Source organism: Chinchilla lanigera, unplaced genomic scaffold, assembly GCF_000276665.1.
Source record: "Chinchilla lanigera isolate Chin_1 unplaced genomic scaffold, ChiLan1.0 scaffold00143, whole genome shotgun sequence".
Taxonomy (NCBI): Eukaryota; Metazoa; Chordata; class Mammalia; order Rodentia; family Chinchillidae; genus Chinchilla; species Chinchilla lanigera.
The window spans coordinates 2,071,702-2,090,335 of NW_004955544.1; the positions used below are offsets into that span (position 1 = coordinate 2,071,702).

The following is an 18,634-nucleotide window of genomic DNA, read 5'->3' on the forward strand; positions in this document are numbered from 1 at the left end:
AAGCTGTGACAAGGATGCCAAGCTCAAAAGCCAAGCTTTGCTTTGTGTTCTGTTCATCCACCCCATGTAAATTACGTTTTTCTTCTAACCTATATTGCATGTCAAATCAAAAAAAGCCATGTGGCCATCCAGGTCATCAAGCAACAATCTACCTCTACCAGTATGTCCAGATAATTGTATATGATTTCCATTTTTCTATAGCCAAAACCACCGTTGTTTGTGTGCCAGAGGTTGGGCTAGTCATTCCACGTATCATTGGCTTATCTCAATTTTACCACCATTTCATGAAAGGAGCCTAGTTTGTTTGCCCAAGAGAATTATCTCAACATCATGATGCTTCCTTTCAAACAGAAGAAGCACTCAAATGTGGTATCTCAGATATGGAGTCTATTTGTGGAAAAGGAAAGAGAAACTGTATTTTAGCCAATTTGAAAATAGTGCGTGAATGCATTAATACCTCTGGACTGCTCAAACCATCCACCCACTTGAGGTTAAGGCCAGCAGATGGCCTCAGTTGCCAGTCTGTGTTCCTGCCGGAGTCTGCTCACCTTGTCCCTGTCTGCAAAGATAGAACAGCTGTACCACTGGCATCTGCTACAGGTAGGAGGGAGCAGAAGCATATTACCCCTGGGCTGCTGCCACTCCTGTTAGCTTGTTGCCATGGAGCAAAGATGGCACGTTTTTCTTCATCTTTGTTACTTAGTCTTCCTCCAAAACAGCTCCACGAGTCCTGGGCTCTTCCACTGTTTTGTTTGTTTTTGTTTTAGGGGGTTGGTTTTTTTTTCGTTTTTTTTGTTTTTTGCTTCAGAAAGGTGTCTCACTTGCCAGAACAAAAACGAAAACAAAAAAAAACAAGACTCAGCCTGGCATGTCCCTGTCACTTGAGAAATATTTGTTGAATTTAATGCTTCTCCATCCTCCAGATGCATCCAGACCACCTTCAATTATGAAATCACTGTCATAGCAGAGCCACGCAAAAGGTCTGAGGCTGAGCCTGCCCTTGTTCTAGCTTTTGCTCCCATAAAGAGCCAAAGTGATTTCTTTTAGTGTGTTTGCTAACTAAAAAATGTCATCACCATTCCCAGTGATATTTACTTTTGCCAGGGAGTGTTAGAGTTTCAAATGCCAAAGCATCCTTCTTGGTCAAGTGCAAAGTGGTGCGTTAGTGTGGAATATCTAGCGGCAAGTACAGTGAGGCTAGGGCCAGGAAACCGCCCTTGGAGAAGCACTTAATGGTTTGCTGCATGTCTTGCTAAATGGGGAAAACTCGCACCAGCTTTCCCTCTCAGAGCTTTATGGAATAAACTACCTCATGGAAGTTATACCCTAGGCAATCATTCAAGGTTTCATTTTTAATTCGATAGTGTAGATTTTAATTATGACAGTTTTATTCCTTTATATGTGCAGTGTTTACATTTTTTCCTCTGAAGCAGGAGAGTACAAAGTTCTTTTGATTTTTGGAATAGCATTATGCTCTGAAGGAACACATTAAAATCTAAGGGGTTGAGTCTCCAGATAAACACAACCATAAATGGTACCCTTAAAATATCTGAAATTACTTAATGGTTGACTAAAACCCAACAGAGATTTTGATGTAAAATAGTAAATTGTAAGAAAAGAGTCACTTTGAGCTGGGTATTGTTTCTTCATTTAAACATGTTGAAGTGCGTAAGAAAAAAAAAAGTAATGAGGTAATGTGGTTTTCACTATCTTACTCCTTAGTTCCAATTTTGTTATATACAAAATCACTGAAATGATTAGAAAATTTTGATTATTGAGCTATACTTTTCATTTGGGGAGGTTTTACATTGATGAGAACAGTAGTTTAAAAACTCCAGAAAATCTTGACGATCCTTTTCCTAGGAAAGAAAATTTATTATTCTGCTCTAGAAATGAACAGCAAGGAGATTGTACTACACAGCACAAGAGTGATACTATTTATAAGAAAAGAACAGATCCAGACAAGGGCAACATAACCAGTATACACCATGCAGACCATAACCCTGGGTGATTGATTAGTATTATTTTTAGCCATTCCCACACCATTACCTGAGCACCCTTTGGGTAGAATACACCACCCTCACTTGAGTTCTGAAAGAGTGTGAAATTAAATGAATGACTGAGTGAGTGAATTGAGGGCCATAAATGGGCCAATAGAAGCTTCTGGAAAGAAAAGCAGGAAAGCAAAATTAAAGGAGAAAAAAGAGCCATCATCTAGAAAGTATTTGACTGGCAAGGAGGAGAATAATCAACTGCGGGTGGCGTTGAATGTGAGGACCTGTTATCTGACAGAGTTTGAAGCCTAGTGGGGCACTTCTCTCTCTGCTGTGCCCTCTTCGGCAGCCAAATGTCTGTAGCTGTTACCAAGCTCTTTCATGGCCGTCACTGCATCAAGAGGTGAAGAACATTTCCTTCTTTCAATATGGAGAAAATCCTTTTCCAGAAGCTCCTATAAGGCCTCCTGGGGGACCATGGCCAGGGTTAGCACACGTGATCTTGCACGAGCTGCAAGGAGGGTGAGATGGCAAAGAACTGCAACATTAGGAACTTTTATCATTTCCAAGTTGGCAAGTCAGGTGGTTCCTGCCTCCTGGAAACTTAACTTCTAGTGATGTGATGAGCAGGAAGATACATGGTCTACAGGTAAAGAAGGACCTAGAAGGAGGAGACTACAAGACAGGACTTCAAGCCCATCGCACTTGAGGGCCAAGAGGCCACAGGCTGTAACTCTAGAACTTCAGAGGGCGGGGGAGGTTAGGACCAGAGACTTAACAAAAGAACATCTTTTCTCTTAGTCACCCCGCCAGAGGCATTAAGTGAGGAGGAGAGAGTGATTCGTGGGATGTCTTGTGTTAGTCAAGAAAAAGAGTCACAGAGCCCATCTCCATGTCACCTGCTTTCATTTTTTTCTTTTAAATGTTTAATTTCCTTCATCTATTTCTAATGAAAATTTTTATTATTATCCTTCCCTTGCAACCAATGAGATATTTTCAAATGTGTTAGTTTTATTGGCCACTGTAACACCTCCACGAAGGATAATGCAACAGGTAAGAGAAGCCTCTCAAGCCTTCAGGTGCAAGAACGAAATCCTAGAGGAGGCTGCTGGTGGCACCGAGATTATATTAACTATAGGCAGCAGAACGAAAACACTGGACCTCGGGGTGCTAGACTCTGTCAGATATGTCTTCATAGCATCTTAACTCCCACAAAGGTGTGCAGAAGTGAGTGATCTGCCTGAATGTTTCTTTCTTACATATTTTAAGTTGTGTTTTCCTATCAGTTAATTTACTTGACTTTTGAGTCTCTATTAAGTACCTAAATTGCTAGATAATGAATGTTCATCCAGTTGAACTGAGCCTGTAGTTTTAAATTTTCATTAAATAATAGGAACTGAAATGACCAATTATAGAAAAAGATTAGAAGAGTCATGGGGAAAAATTACTTGATGCATTATATGAGCATTATATGAGCATTTTAAGATCAACTCTAGGCATTAGTCATAGTGCCCACCTCATTGTCCCACTGAATCTAGTTTTCTGTACCATTCACTGATTTCAAAAAATATGTGATTTTATCATATGAATGTTTAAAGATTTCTTAAATTGTTTTGCAGCAAAGATTGGATTCAAATAACTTAGATTAAATAATGAATCATATATACTACACTGAGCTTTTATAATATATAAGAAAACTATAAATCCTTCCTGTAACATATGGATCCACATTTTAACTGTATCTTTTTATTTATTGGTAAATAGTATCTCCATGCCAAAATGGTATCATGAGTCTCTTGAAAATAAACTATAGACCGATTTATAACCCCAACCTTTTTTTACTTACATTCATTACCACATAAGAGTCACATATGCTGCATAAAATAATCCTCAATAATTATAATCACTCAGCAGGGCTGGGGATTTAGCTCAGTGGCAAAGTGCCTGCCTGGCAAGCGCAAGGTCATGAGTTCGATTCCTGGTAGTGGAAGAAAAAAGAAAAACAAAAAAAAAATTATAATCACTCAGCAGTCAAGATTAGCTGAATGAATGAAAACCTCTGAAATGCAGAATAGCTTGACAAAAATTTACAGAAATTTGTTTTAAAATAATGATATTTCTTATACCCTATCCTAATAAAACAAGTTATTATTTTAATAGTACAAGTTGGTAATTTGTCATTAAACTTACCACATACTGTCAAGGAATTAATATTGCAATCACTGCACCATTCCAAAGGACGTTCACTCTTGTTCATTTTTCAGGGGGAATGGATTGGTGCTTGCAGCAAAAAGTTTTACAACATGTCTAAGCTTAGCCTATTCTAAATTAACTGGACCAAAATTCAAGCACTTTTCCTAATTTGCTCCTGTATATTTCCTTTTAAAAAGAGTTCAGGGTATACATTTTGTTTATTTATTTTTATTGTTTTATTTTTAAAGATAAAGAACAAAAACACATTATCAAACAGACATAAACAAAACAACACCTGAACAGTAGAAGCAATACAGAATTTCAGACAAAGTGATAGGAAATTAACAATGGTTGTTGTATTACATACTGGTATCTTCAAATTGGTTATGCAGTTAAACAAATATAGGTATGTAAGATTGATCAAACAATTGAACATTATCTGATCCTTTCAATAGGGCAACAGAAGTCAGTAGTACGACTGTCTCAGCTATCCTGTGTGTGTCTATATTTTTCCCTTTTTCTTTCCTTTCTCTTTTCCCTCATCCCAGTTGTTCTGTCCCTTTGAGCAGTTTCTTTCTATTTCACAACATCTATTGTACCTTTCAGATTTTATGTACTCTTTCAGGTTCCTATACTAGTGAAACAATAGGGCATTTACACATGTGGGTCTGATTTATTTCACTTATGAGTATGGACTCTACTTGTATCCACTTACCTATGAAAACCTCAAGTTTGTCTTCTTTATAGCTGAGTAATATTCCATTATGTAAAAACACCACATCTTTTTTACCTATTTTTCAGTTGATAGGCATTTGTGTTGCTTCCACAATTTAGCTATTACAAATTGAACAGCTATAAACATAGGTGCACATATATCACTGTGGTATGATGTTTTCAGCTCTTCTGGAAAAATACCCAAACGGGAAATAGCTGGGTTGAATGGGACCCTAGTCCTAGTTTACTTAAGAATCTCCAGACTGATCTCCACAGGGGTTGCACCAGTCTACACTCCCACCAACAGTGGACAAGGGTTCCTATCTCCCCACAGCCCCGCCAGTATTTGTTATTGGTTGATTTCTTGATGACAGCCATTCTCTCTGGGGTGAGATGGAATCTCAGTGTTGTTCTAATCTGCACTTCTCAAATGACTAATGATGAACATTTTCTCATGTATTTATTTGCCATTTGTATTTCTTCATCTGAGAAGTGTATCTGCATCTCAGATGCCCATTTTTGGATTGAGTCTTTAAATTCCGGGGGGGGGGGGCTGATGTTTTTTAGTTCTTTATATGCTCTAGATATAAGTCCTTTGTCTGAGGGACAGTTGGCTAAAAATTTTTCCCTATTTGTGGGTTTTGTTTTTACTCTGTTGGTGATTCTCTACATGTGCAAAAATTTTTCAATAAGATGAGATCCCAGTTGTTGATTCTTTGAAGTATTTCACATGCAATTTGCATTTTGTTCGGGGTACACATTTTGTCCTATGCTATGTTTTGCTTTGCCTTTCACTTTTTAAAAAGCATTCTCTTTTCCCATTTTTACCCTTTAAATAGTACTTTTTAAAGAAATAATAGAATAGTGTGTCAGTTACTCTTAGTTTTCAAGTTGACTGGATTAAAAGACTCCCTTAGAGGTGATCAGATCTTGGGGCGCTGTACTCATCAGGAGTAACCCACTGATGCGTTCATAACTGACTGTCCCGGAGTGAGGGGACCCATTGGAGCAGGTGGGGCATGGGGCTGCTTTTAGAGGATGCATCTCTGGCCTGTTGCCTTCCTCTGTGTTATGCTTCCTGGCTGCCATGACCTGAGCAGATTTCCAAACCCTTCTGCCATGATGCTCCTGCGCTGGAGCCAGCCAACCATGAAGTGATACCTGTGAAGCCACGAGCTAGATAAACCTTTCCTCCTTTAAATGGAAAGTGTAGGGTTTTTTATCCCATGAGTGGAAAAAACTAATACAAATTGCATATGTCTGTTAGGTCAGGATGCTTGAAAAAGTCCAGTAAAAATGATCAGTTTTATCATTTTTCCAATTTACACACTGAAGTATGAGAATATGGTCTTTGAGCCTAATTTAACTATCTCACCCCTTCTCTTCTCTCACCATTTTAATTCTCAGGCCATTGCATTTGGTTCCAGAACCTTAAATGCCACTTATGTGTGACTCCTAAATTTCTATGTCTAGCTACAACCACTCCCCTAGATTCCAAATCTTTATTCCCAACTACCTACTATGTGTCACCACTTGAATGTCTCACAGACCTCTCAATATTTCCATTTCAAAGCCAAACTCTTACAGCCGAGCACAGTGGCACACATCTTCAATCCCAGCACTCTGTCAGGACAGGAGGATCTCTGTGTGTTCAAAGCCAGCCTAGGCTATCGAGTGAGTTCAAGGCCAGTCTTAACTACATGGACAGACCCAGCCTCAAAAAAAAAAAAAAAAAAAAAAAAGACCCAGCCTAAAAAAAAAAAAAAAAAAAAAAAAAGGCGACTCTTGAACCTCCTCCTAGTCTTTTCTTCCTGTAGCTTCCCTGAGAAAGTCAGTGGCAATCTCATCCTTCTACTTGCTCAGACTCCAAAATGCTGGTCATCCTTTCTGCCTTTCCTTCCTTCTTCCTTTCATTCTCTTTCTTTTTATCCAATACATTAGCTGTATCATAAATTATTGTCTGTATCTACATCAGCTTCAAGATCCAAATATTTTTCATCATCTCATGGTCCTGGTTCGGCACCATCATCGCAGATCTGGATCCATTAGAAGCCCCTTTTGCTCACCTTGCTTCACCCATGGCTTCCCCGCAGTCTACTTCCAGCTAAGCAGCCAGACTAAAGACAACTGGTATTAGTCATCTGCTCAAAATCTCCAGTGGTTCCCCACCAAAGTCCTAATCACGAGCGGTAGGACTCCACACTACGTGACCCTGGTTACTTGGCCCTCCCTCCTGCCGCGGGCCTCCCTCCTTCCTCACTCTTTCCCAAACTCACTGCCCTCCTCACTGTTCTTGATTGGCTTCTCCCTTCTGTCTGGGACGATTTGCAACAACTCCTTTATCAGTTTTGGTTCCCTGATAGACGTCAGCCTCTGTGTGACTTCATCATCCTCTTTGACCCTGCAGCATCTCTCCCAGAATTTCTGACCATGCTACTCTGGTTGTGTTTCTCCACATGATGCATGCTATGCTTTCCTTGTATTTGCACTCCCATTTTCCCGGATTCACTGTCAGCTCTATGTGGACAACGACTCTTGACTTCTTGGCTTGTAAGTGAATCCAGCATCCAGTGCCTGGCTGTCAAGAAGCATTCACCAAGGGTCTCTGCAATGAGTGGATGAAAGAATCGGAAGAAAGCCCCTGTGATCCGCACAGTGGTGCTGAAGTAGAGGAGGTGGGAGGAGGGCTGCCAGGAGGGAGGACATGAAATCTCTGTTGAAAGTGTGAGCAAGGAGAGGGCTGAAGTGGTGGGATGGGAAGGATTCCAAGCAAGCGAGTATCTCGATCAGATGTTTCTGACCTCCATGCAGAGAAGAACTCCGATGCACATTTTAAGGAAACAGTGCACAAGTTAGCAAGCTTTTACATAAAAGATCCATCGAATATGTCTGTTTCTTTTCCTCTATAAATTCAAACTAGCATAAGAAGCTTTTACAGCTAAAAAGTTGAAAAGATATTGTGGCTTCAGGCAGAGCTTGACCACAGACTCCGATGCTATCCACACACCCTTTCTTTTTTCTCTCTCTTTCCCATTTCTTGTGTTTGCTCATTTGTCTGCACGATCATCAGACCTCATATGGCTACAGGCACTGGGTCCCTTCTCTCATAAGCCTCAAAGAAATTCTCATGGCTTTGCAACTGCTGCTCATGGAGGCCTAGGCTAATTTCTCAGACCACCATGGTCGTCTAGGAACGGAATGGTCAGGCAACGTCGCTTAGGGTGCACGCTTCCCCCCTGAACTGAGGGTTGGGGAGCAGTCGGTTTTCCAGAGGGAACTTCGGATGTGCCTGTCATAAGAAGAGGGCAATGGGATTTGTAATGGCCAACAGATGAGCCCTACAAAGGGGTAATGAGGGCTTGAACTGGGGTCATTGTAACAGAGATGGAATCAAGTAGACCTTCGGGGTGGGGAGAGGACACAGAATGGCTAGGATACAACTTGAACCGTTTAACCTTATGTGGCCGGGACTTGGAAATGCCATTAACAAAGATTCAGGATGAAGTAGGAGGAACTGATTTATGAGAGAAGGAAAGCGTTTTCTTGCTTTCTCATCCTTGTTTTTATTAATAAATTGTTTCCAGCTCCTCAGAGCTCAAGAGCAATTGAGCTCTGCAAGAGGCAGAAGGCAAATTCTTCTACCAACCACTTATTCTCCGAAGACTTGTCCCTGTGGTTTGAAGAACATCCCTGAGCCCATGTGTGAGAGCATCAGACTGAAAATGTATTTTCTTTCAAAAGTTTGAGTTTCCTCTGGTTGAACTACCAGGATCTATGGAGGAAAAAACCATGAGCCAGAGCTGGCTTCAGCCCTCTCTCAGAGAACGTTTCCACATGGGTGACGTAGGGCCGCCTCCTAAGGCACTGCCTGCGGATGAGGCTTCGAAAAGCATGCGATGCTCATTAATGAAATGCTAGTGGACGCCCATGAAATTATGAAGTGAGAAATGTTTGGTAGTGGACTGGGAAATGGGGGCTTGTAACTAGGAGCAAGAAAGGCTGGGGGCAGGCCCCAATGAAAGTGACAAGTACAAAGGTAGTGTGAGCATTTTTGCTTCTCTTTTGGTGTCTGCCGTTCACCAGGTTCAGCTTCCCCAATGTAAAATAACTCACTCAAATCACCACGGCCTCTCTGTCATCCCATTGACAGTCCCACTGTACAGGTTGGAAAACTGACATTTACCTTCCTGTCCCAAGTGCCTTGTCAAAGCTCCTACAGCTAATGAGCATGGGAGCTAGAATTCAAGCAGTTTAGCCCCAGGGCCTGCCCTCCTAATAAACTGATTGTATGTTCCAGAACTGCCCAAGGTCGTTGTAATTTATGCATGTTGTCTTGACATAATTCAGAATATGAGCTCTAGAATGTATCCCCATTTGGACACTAAATTACGGACATCATTCCTCTTAACTACAATATTTTGCTTTCTCAAAGCCAGGAACATCTAGTCTGTGCAACCGAGGTATCCAAATGACTAGGTTATATCTCCAGGCATGAGAGGGATGACATTTTGAATGGAATATGACTATTTGATAACTATCCTGTTTGTCCTAAGAATTAAACCAGCTGTATGGGTTGGTGTTGGTTTGGTTTTAACTAGTAAATCACTCTGCGTTCTTATAACTTTTAAAGCTCTGTTTTACGATATCATAAAGTTGCCTCTCTGTGGAATGATTTTATTTATGCCTCAACCCTTGGCTCCTCCAGGTTCCCCCTGATCTCCAGAACGAAGTGCTGATCAGCCTGTTAGAGACCGACCCTGACGTGGTGGACTATTTGCTCAGAAGGAAGGCTTCCCAATCATCGTGAGTATGCCAGTTTTCCATCCTCTAAAGCCATACTGGGGATTTCTATTTCCATTTCTAAGGAATTAGAAATGTTTACATAACTCTACGCAGGGCGGCTGAAGTGCAGTTTTAGCAACTTTCTGGCAACTCTGATCAGTCCACCTAACCAGAAAATGCTCTGGTCTTACCAGTCCACTTATCGAATTAAGGAACCACTTTACAAGGCAGTGCTCTCTCAGTTTCAGCTTTTTCTAACCCCTGAGGTCCTTTTGACTGTATTTACTGGGGGAGAAAACACTAAGTCACTCACAGGAAGCTCAAGGGACTGTATGATGCATCTCGCTGATTCAGTCTCCAGAATCTCGATAACTGTGCCTTAGCGCCCTGAGGCTCTCCCTGGAGGTATCTTACTTGTGCAGTTTTACCAGCTGCAGCAACACATTAGCAAACCACAGTGGGCCTTCACTGAGGCCTAGGTGCTCGTTTGAAATTAGAGGTGTGCCCTTTCTTGGCTTTCCCAGTAGGTAGAACTAGTATTCTGTGGATGAAAAGGCATACTGGTTTCCATAGTCACCACGCTTCCAGTGAGGAAGAAGCAAGCCACACTGAAGGCCATGCTTGGCTGCCATTTTTCCCCTGAAGGAGTACAAAAGTCTTGCATTAATTAGATTTTATGTCTCATCCCAGTAGTTGTTTACAGAGGCAGGATGTAAGCGGGTGCTGAGAATCTGGGAAAGTCAGTGAAGGGGGTAATAGCGTAGGTTAATTGGGAGCAATGTCAGCACCAAGACACCAAACCTTACACTTGTGACGGGAAAGGTGCTGCCGTTATCTTATGGAAGCATCATTTATGCCGTGCTTTTAATCTACTGAATCTCAACAATTCTCAGCTCCATTTCCCCTCAGGTTTCATTGTCTTTAAAATTCATAGCATTATTTCTTTCTCGGTCATACATAAAATAATGATATATCTTATTCAGCTGTGCTAAAAGCAGTGAACAATTTTCAGTTATTCTTGTACACTGAGGTTGAATTTGACTAATTACTGTTCATTACCAATTCCTTGAGACCTTAATACAATGATATTAGTTAGAGAAATTTAACGAAAAGCAATTCCGCATTTTTCAGTCTCCTTCTTTCTCAGGCCATTACAGTAATAGCCCTGCTAAATTCAGCTTCACTCCATTTCCAGCTGAGCAGGGAAGAGCTTGTAATTGGATCACCCTTTAAATGCACTTTTAAAAACTCAGGTCTGTGCCAATCATTATCAGGCCAAATTCTGGTTCAAGTAAGATGTTCTGCTTGGATTCAAGCCCCAAGAGCCATGAGCGAATAAAAAAAGAATAAAAAAAAATATCCCAAGTATAAATGAGCTGGCATTTCATGGTCTTGCTTTTGGTATCAGTATTGGGCTTGCATTTAAGTTTTTCCTACATTTCTAACCGTCATCAAAAAGTAAGTTCTCGTTCAAACTAACAAGTGGCCTTTCTTCCCAACAGATCATTTTCCACCAGAATTTTAACAGACTCACTCATTTACTTCCTCTGTGCATGAAAACAGCCATGGTGGCATTTCTCTTTATGAATCTCTCATCAAGCTGCATTTATAACGTGTCCTTGGTACCCTGTGGAAAAGCTAGAAAATACATACTTGAAAAAACACTGATTTTTGACTCGTCAACATTCTGTTTTTGTGCGGCATTATTAGGTAGATACATTTTGTGCTCTAAAGACCCGCTGATAGGAATTCTTTGTATACAGTTTTAAGTATGCTTTTTGTAGATATATGCCAAGGTAAGACATGAACCTGTTTTGTCTACTCTTAGGAAACAGGGGGAGGGAGCTCATGCCAAGCTGGAGAATTGTCCAGCCTCTTTTGTCCCCATCCCAGTAAGAGTAAGAAGTACAACTATAAGGTCCAGGTGAACTGACCTGACACTAAGATCTTAGGTGAGTGTTACGGCCTCTAGGATAGGAAGGTGAGCTCTGGGGAGCTGCAGTGTTACCAGAGAACAGAAAACGTTTGGTGAGACTTAGTAGGAGACATGGTTTTTGTTTGTTTTCCTCTAGTACCGGCCAAAGTATAGCCCAGAAGGCTGATAATGATGTCACAAAGTAAAAGTGCGTGCACTAACGGAAGAACATTTCTTTACAATGGTCCTTCAGACCTGAGTCTTATCCCTCAAGCTATAGATGGGCTCTGTGTGCCTTAGGCACATGCTCCTCCACTGCACTGTGCCGACAGGGGACAGAGCCCCAGGAGACTTTGGTTCCTATTCTTTGTGAATCCATAGGCTGGGGACGAGGTCTGAGAATCTGCATTTCTAACAAGCTCCTAAGTGATACTGATGATGCTGGCCCAAGAGCCATGCTTTTGAGTAGGGAAAGCTAAAAATATCAAGGCATTTTCTTGCCTGTAGTACCTGTCAGACTTGCAGAGTGGAAGTTGATAGGTGCTAGACCAGTGGTCCGCAGGTCTCAGTCTGACCTGTCCGTTCTAATCTCCTGGGGAGCTTTACAAAGAAAACTAGGAGACCACCACCAGCCCCAGTGCAGTCTGGGCATTGGGGATTTTCAAGCTCCTCACATGGTTCCAGTGAGCAGCCAAGGCCGAGACCTGGCTCACACCCACCACAGCGGGTACTACGTTCAGCATTTGCAATCACATAGCGACTAGGGGTGGTTCATTTTTGATCTTTGAAAGCTATCTTTGTGTTGACCAAGGAAGCAAAACAACGTTCCAGATCATAAATCCACTTGGGCTTTAGAGAAGAGAAAGAAGTATGACTTGTGATCTCAAGGATGGTTTCTGAGAAGAGGAAGGATTTGCAGGGATCTGGGAAGACCGGAGTGCAACCAGGCCGGGATGTTTAGGGAACTAACAGTGAAGGTGCTGCCTGTCTGCGGACATGGCAAGGAAGGTAGGAAGAAGCCTTTAAACACAGGTTGGGAAGTGGCACTTAGGTCAGAAAGCAATGATGTAGGGTTACAAGTGACAAGAGCTTACTGTAGTCACAGGTTATAGTGATGGGAAATTACAGTACTCCAAGCTGACAGATGGTGCTGGCTTCCTTGCTATAGCAATTATCCGCCAATACCACATGCTTGTGTAACTTTACACACTGGATACAAGCTTCAAGTTTAGAGTCAGATCTCCTAAATTCAAATTCCAGCTCCAATGCTATTAGCGGTGTGACTGTGGGTAAATTAATTAGTGTCTCTCTGTCTCCGTTTCTTTATCAATAAACTGGAGATACAAGTAGCACCACCTTCATACAATTATTGTTTTCTTACAATAGCGCCCAACTTATAATAAATGCTTAATGAATGGGAACAGTTATTATTGGGTCCCTTCAAACCTTACCATTTGGATCATTCACAGTTACTTACCAAAGACTCTGTCATGGTTTCCAGGCGGTAGTGATGCAGCAGGTGATATGGCCCAAGAGAGAACCCCCCACTTTAAGTTGTGCCATTGTTTTTAAAAGCAAAACTCCTAGTGCCCGGCTAGCTGGGTCGGTAGAGCATGAGACCCTTAAAAGCAAAGCTCCTTATTCGCCTCAGACACTTTGATGTTTTTTTCTCCAAGCTTCTGTTTTTGCCCCAAGCTCACATAACTAATGAAAGCTTTAGATTCCTGTGAGGCCAAGTGGAAACTGCAAAAGATTTAATTTGGAAGGCAAACGAAACAAGCTTTAAAGAGTGCAAAACCAAGAACAAGAAAATATTTATTAATATTTCTATTTTGAAAGAGCAAACTTTCAGTGATATTTGGGGACTGGATGTTTTGTTTTGATTTGAGTTTCTCTCCTCTTTATGCACCATCAAAGTCAGAGGAGTGTAAGGAGAGCCCATCACCTGTTCATGTGCTTGTCTCCTTCAGTTTTTGCCTTCAACCAAAATGGGATGCCAAAGGGAGATTAGAAGAGATTTGTATTACGAAAGATGCAAAACTCACGGTTTTCAGAAAATTGTTTGTCTGGTGTATTTTTTAGAATTATATACTCTTCTCCTCAAAGGTACTCAGAATAGATCCCTCCCTTTGATTGAGGAATGTGAGGAGGTAGGCGGTGGGGGTGGGAGGTTAATTGAAGAGGTCAAGTTAGGTCAAACGTCTGCCTTTGCAAAAGAACAAAGGTATCCCGGAGCAGGGCTGGGTCTAGGGGAAAGCAAAGGAGGTGCTTAGCTAGACACAAAATTTAAGGGTGTACCCAAAATCTCAGTCATCAGCGCTAGGTACACTGGGACATAATACTTTACAAAATTAAAGTTAATCTCCGAAATCAACGATGAGCAAAATGTCATTATTTGTTAAAGACCGGTGCCATACTTAGCCATCCTGGAGCCTGAAGCCGAAGGCAAAATGTGTGCCACCGGCATAAATGGAAGCTACTCATCAAGCATATTTTAAAATCTCCTTTGCTTATCTCATTTTAACCAAGGCAATTGCCATATTTGACACTTTCTTTTGACCAGTGGCAATCCTAAGCAATTTTTAATTAGGTTAACCTGAAATCAAATAATAATGAAATTTTGTGTGGGTATAAATAAGGCATTCAAGCTTAATGGCACGTCGTAAGTTTTTATATACCTGTTTTTCATGATTTCAGTATTTTTGACTGCTTAACGTTCTGGGGGAAAGTCAGCTACACATAAAATTGTGTATATAGAGGTACACGGTTCTCTTTTTGCCTGCGGTGCTTCAGATCACTAGAATTTGGCGTAAGGGCTGCTTTGCAGAGATGAACGTGATTTATGTGAAATCTCTCCATGAATCCGAAGCACAGGAGAGCTCGGCTCCGGCATGGTAACTAGTCCAACAACAGTTCTTGCAATTTGTAAATGTAGCTTTGAGAAAACGTACATCAATACTTGCTCTTATTCTACCTAACCGCATTTAGGGACATGTCAGTTATGAATGTACCAAACCCACAGGAACGTATTTTTAAATTTCACTGTAGTTAATTAGTTAACGGCCTTCACCAAATTGTATTGAAATCATCAAAACAGTAAAACTGGTGACCAGGGAATCTGGACCAAACCTGAAGACATGTACTTGTCTCGAAAGATAGCATTTCAGCACCCAAAAATAATTGTTTTGCTTAGCTGGATGATAAGTGTACCGTCGTCGTGCCGGGGAGTGTCAAACTTTCTTGTCATTTAAAGGTATCACATTTACCTCATCAGATATAGATCACATAGAGGATTCATTCTAATGTTTCAAAGATCATCATCCAAGATGCCTTGTTCCACGAATCCATGGAGTGATCCAGGATGGGTTCTATTTCTGTTTGCATTTACTGTGATTTGTCAAATCAGAAAGGTGATCAGGAAATTTTCAGAGACAAGAAGTCTGATTTTACTTACGGTACAACCGCAAAGAATACTATAGAGCTGGCAGCAGCTGGTGGCTTCACCTGTCATTTCTTTGCAGCACCCCAGAAATGGTGGAGCACAAGCACCCCACACATGTAATCCATTCCAGAAAGCTTTTGCAGCTAGGAAGTTTCAGGAAAAAACCTACATGTAAAATAAAAATCCATAATGAAATAGTCCAAAAAGCAAACCAGGCAGGAGGGAGAATTTATGACATCTTCACTGTGATTCGCAGCTTCTTTGTAAATTTGTAAAATAGCAATTTGAAGATGTTTTATCGGGCACACTGTAAATAAGGTGGATAAAAGCAGCATAAATGCCCCATAAAGGCTCACAGGAGAGAATGAATAGTGCCTCATCGAATGGGGACCCTATCTCCGTTTCAGCTCTTCCTTGGAGAGGGATGTTTTTCCCTAAGACTCTGCATAAGGGAGGCTTTGCAGACTTGAGAGTGATTAATGTGAAAACCCTCCGTAATTCCAGAGCTGCGCTCGCAGTGGATTCCTTTCCTACTACAATTAATAGCGCCTAAGATGGTTATGAGCTTTGCATTCCAATAGACTGAAGTTTATCGGTTGAACAGCTGAGCCAAGGATGAAGACAATGCACGCTTGAAATCTCTGTGAGTGCTCCTCGCTGAGATAGCACAGCAAGGGTCTGAAATGGCCATATCCGGTTATTGACCGGAGTTTTCCATCTATCTACAGAGCAAGTTCTGGGTTTCCGGCTGCCGTGCAGGCCTGCCCGCAGTGCCCTGCCAGCGTGCTTACACCCTGACATGGAGGGACCAGCTGAGGGTGAGGAAGTGCTTTGCTCTCCATGTCCATCCCATGCTTGTTGGTTAGCGGAGACTGACCATGGGTTCGGAGGATAGTCCAGGGGGTTGGAGATCTGCAGAGGAATCCCTCCCTCCGCGCTCGGAGGCAAACCGGTGTTGCTTCGCACCTCACCCGCCCAACACTCTGGGCCTCAATCCCTTACATCCTAAGACTGGAAAGAGAAGCCAGTATGTGCTTCCGGGCCCAAACCCAGGCCGACTGACAACTCACCCATCCAGCGTTCTAGTCAAGTACAAGGCATAGGAAGACATGCCGTAGACCATTCCTCATCTACTACTTCGCTGGTCAGAGTAAATATTTCCGGTAAATCAATACATGACTATTTTAATGCCTTGACTGAAGACCCTCAACTCAAAAATGACTTCTGAAAGTTGGGTTATTCCCCCAGGCAAATCTGAGAGAAGGCATTTGTAGCTGCTTGTGTCATTTTTTTAGAGATCCCCAAAGGGAAGTGTGGTTTGCTAGATTTGACAGTTCTTTGGAATTGGTTCTTAGGCAAATTTAGCTGCCACTTTCTGACCTCTGCCGAGAAGATAAGATGATAGATAGGAGAACATTTTAAATATTTAAACAGGCCACGGACTCCATAGAATGTATTGTATACTAATTTTTATTGATTTGTATTAATGCTGAATACTACTTAGCAAAGAAGTGTTAGAAGGATTCCCAACCCCTACTGCCTCTACTGCTAAAAGGCCAGTTATTTATAAGTCCTGCTATTTTTCCTCATTTTCATACTGAGATCTGGAACAAAGAGAGCTGTTCACAGCTTGGTCCAATGCCTGCCACGTGATGAATGCTGTATAAATGTAAACTTTTCCTTTTCTTACAGGCCAAGGGGTTGTTTCCCCTAAGTATGTTTCTCAAGCTGCTGGCCATGTGTACTCACACTATATTCCCTTCCATGGCTGGGATACACTGGGATGTACAGGGGGCTACAAATGCAAGTCATTCTCTCTCATTAGGTGACCCTCTCTGTCTATATTCCTGGCTGTGACCTCAGGCACCCTGAGGGAGCTCATGATCTGTGCCTACCTTGAGACAACTTGTCTACCTCTATCTCTAGAGGGTAGCTCCAGCCACCTCCTCCAGTTTCTGTCCTATTTGAGGCCCTAGATATAATCACTTTGGTGCTTGACTTAGGATACCGAGGCAGAAACACAAAGTCAAGGTGGCCTCTGCTGCTGTCTCCCACGCCTCAGTATGTTCTGATCCTCAACCAGACTACGTTTGCTTGTTGCACCGTGTTTGTGGCAGACAGAGGAGGTGCAGAAGTGGCTGGGCTGTGCACACCTGCCCTCTTTCCCCCTGCCTGGGCCCCAGACACCCTAAGGTCAAGACCACCATAGTCACCCCCATCCCATCCAGTGCTGCAGTTGGGTTGCCGTCTGTGTTTTCCCCTGCTTCACCTCCTAGCAGACCCGTAGCCTTCTGTCACATCTGTAATTTGAGAAAGGGAAGGAAGGTTTGGTTTTTAGAGTTTCTCAGACATTTTCATGCATTGGAATCACCTCTAGCTCATCTTGAAACAGTCCACGGGCCCCAGCCCAGAGTTCCCCTTTCAGTACGCAGAGCTGGCTTCCTGGGCTGCAACCCCACACTCAGAAGAGACCCATATTTCATTTCAGTATCTCCTTTTGCAATATTGAAAGTCCTTGTTTCTTAGCATGGCGCGCGGCATTCTCATTTTGTACTGGGCTTTGCAAAGGAGGTAGCCAGTCCTGCCAGTAAGTCCAGAATGAAACTCTGGAATTCATATTTCCAGCAAGTTCTCCACTGATGCTACCATGGGGGATACATTTTCTCATTTCACAACCATTAAATGAGATTTTGCAGAATCGACTCAAAGAAAAAGGAAAGGGACAATAGCCTTCTGTCTTCTGCTCCCTCCCTCTCCCCGATGGGATCCAATAAGAATGAAGGCAATGGAGGAGAACTTGGTGAAGCAACTGCCCTTACCGTTGTGATTGTTGTTATTGTCCTTGCTTTGTCTCCACCAAACTAAACGCTCCCATGCGGCACATGGCTCTTCGCGCCCCTCCCCCACAGTTAATGTAAGTGTGATTTCTCTGTCTGCACATGAGTCCAGAATCACTTTTCTGAAGGAAATTTAAAGCCACGAAGTGGAACAACATCATAGTAAGTAATCTGAGGAGTTGGGAGAAGGAAAACGGTAGAAAGAATGATGAAGTAAGTTTCAGCGCAAACCACGCCAAGGCCAAGCTGCTGTACACCAACTCAAAGGGAGCTCCATTTCCTCTGAGCCTCAGCGCAGTCACTGCAGACAGAAATACATTATTTATTACATGACTCAGGGTTCCATAGGGCAAAAATAACATGCTCCCTCCGTGGAATCCCAGATGGCCCTAGTATTTTGACTGAGAAATTTTTTTCCAAGGAGCGTCTTTCTTTATGCATACAACACCTGATGGAACCTGCAATTTATAATATTTTATTAATTGTATTCTCTTCTGTGTGTTATTTTTTGAGACAGGGGCTCACTGTATAGTTCAGGCTGGCCTTGAACTCACACTGATCCTCCTGTCTCAGCCTCCCGAGTCCTGGGGTTGCAGGCGCATGCCACTCTTCTGTATGTTTGAGAAGACAGATGAGACGGAATTAATGTGGTCTCTGGCAGCTAAAACATGACCTTCCCCAAACTTTCCACCCAATAGGAGAAGGCAAAACCAAATCATTCATAGTCCTGATGGTTGTTCTCTTTGGGTTTATGAAT

The 18,634-nt window shown here is 42.2% G+C and overlaps 1 protein-coding gene across 4 annotated transcripts in view; it reads left to right on the forward strand.

The window, feature by feature from the left end:
- The window catches only part of Arhgap6 (Rho GTPase activating protein 6), a 475,573-nt gene that overhangs the window by 451,960 nt on the left and 4,979 nt on the right, over window positions 1–18,634 (forward strand). For all 4 annotated transcript variants that reach the window (XM_005411385.2, XM_005411387.2, XM_005411386.2 and 1 more), the window contains exon 10: window positions 9,607–9,704. In XM_005411385.2, the coding sequence (XP_005411442.1) occupies window positions 9,607–9,704 (98 nt within the window). The remainder of the gene's footprint in view (window positions 1–9,606; window positions 9,705–18,634) is intronic.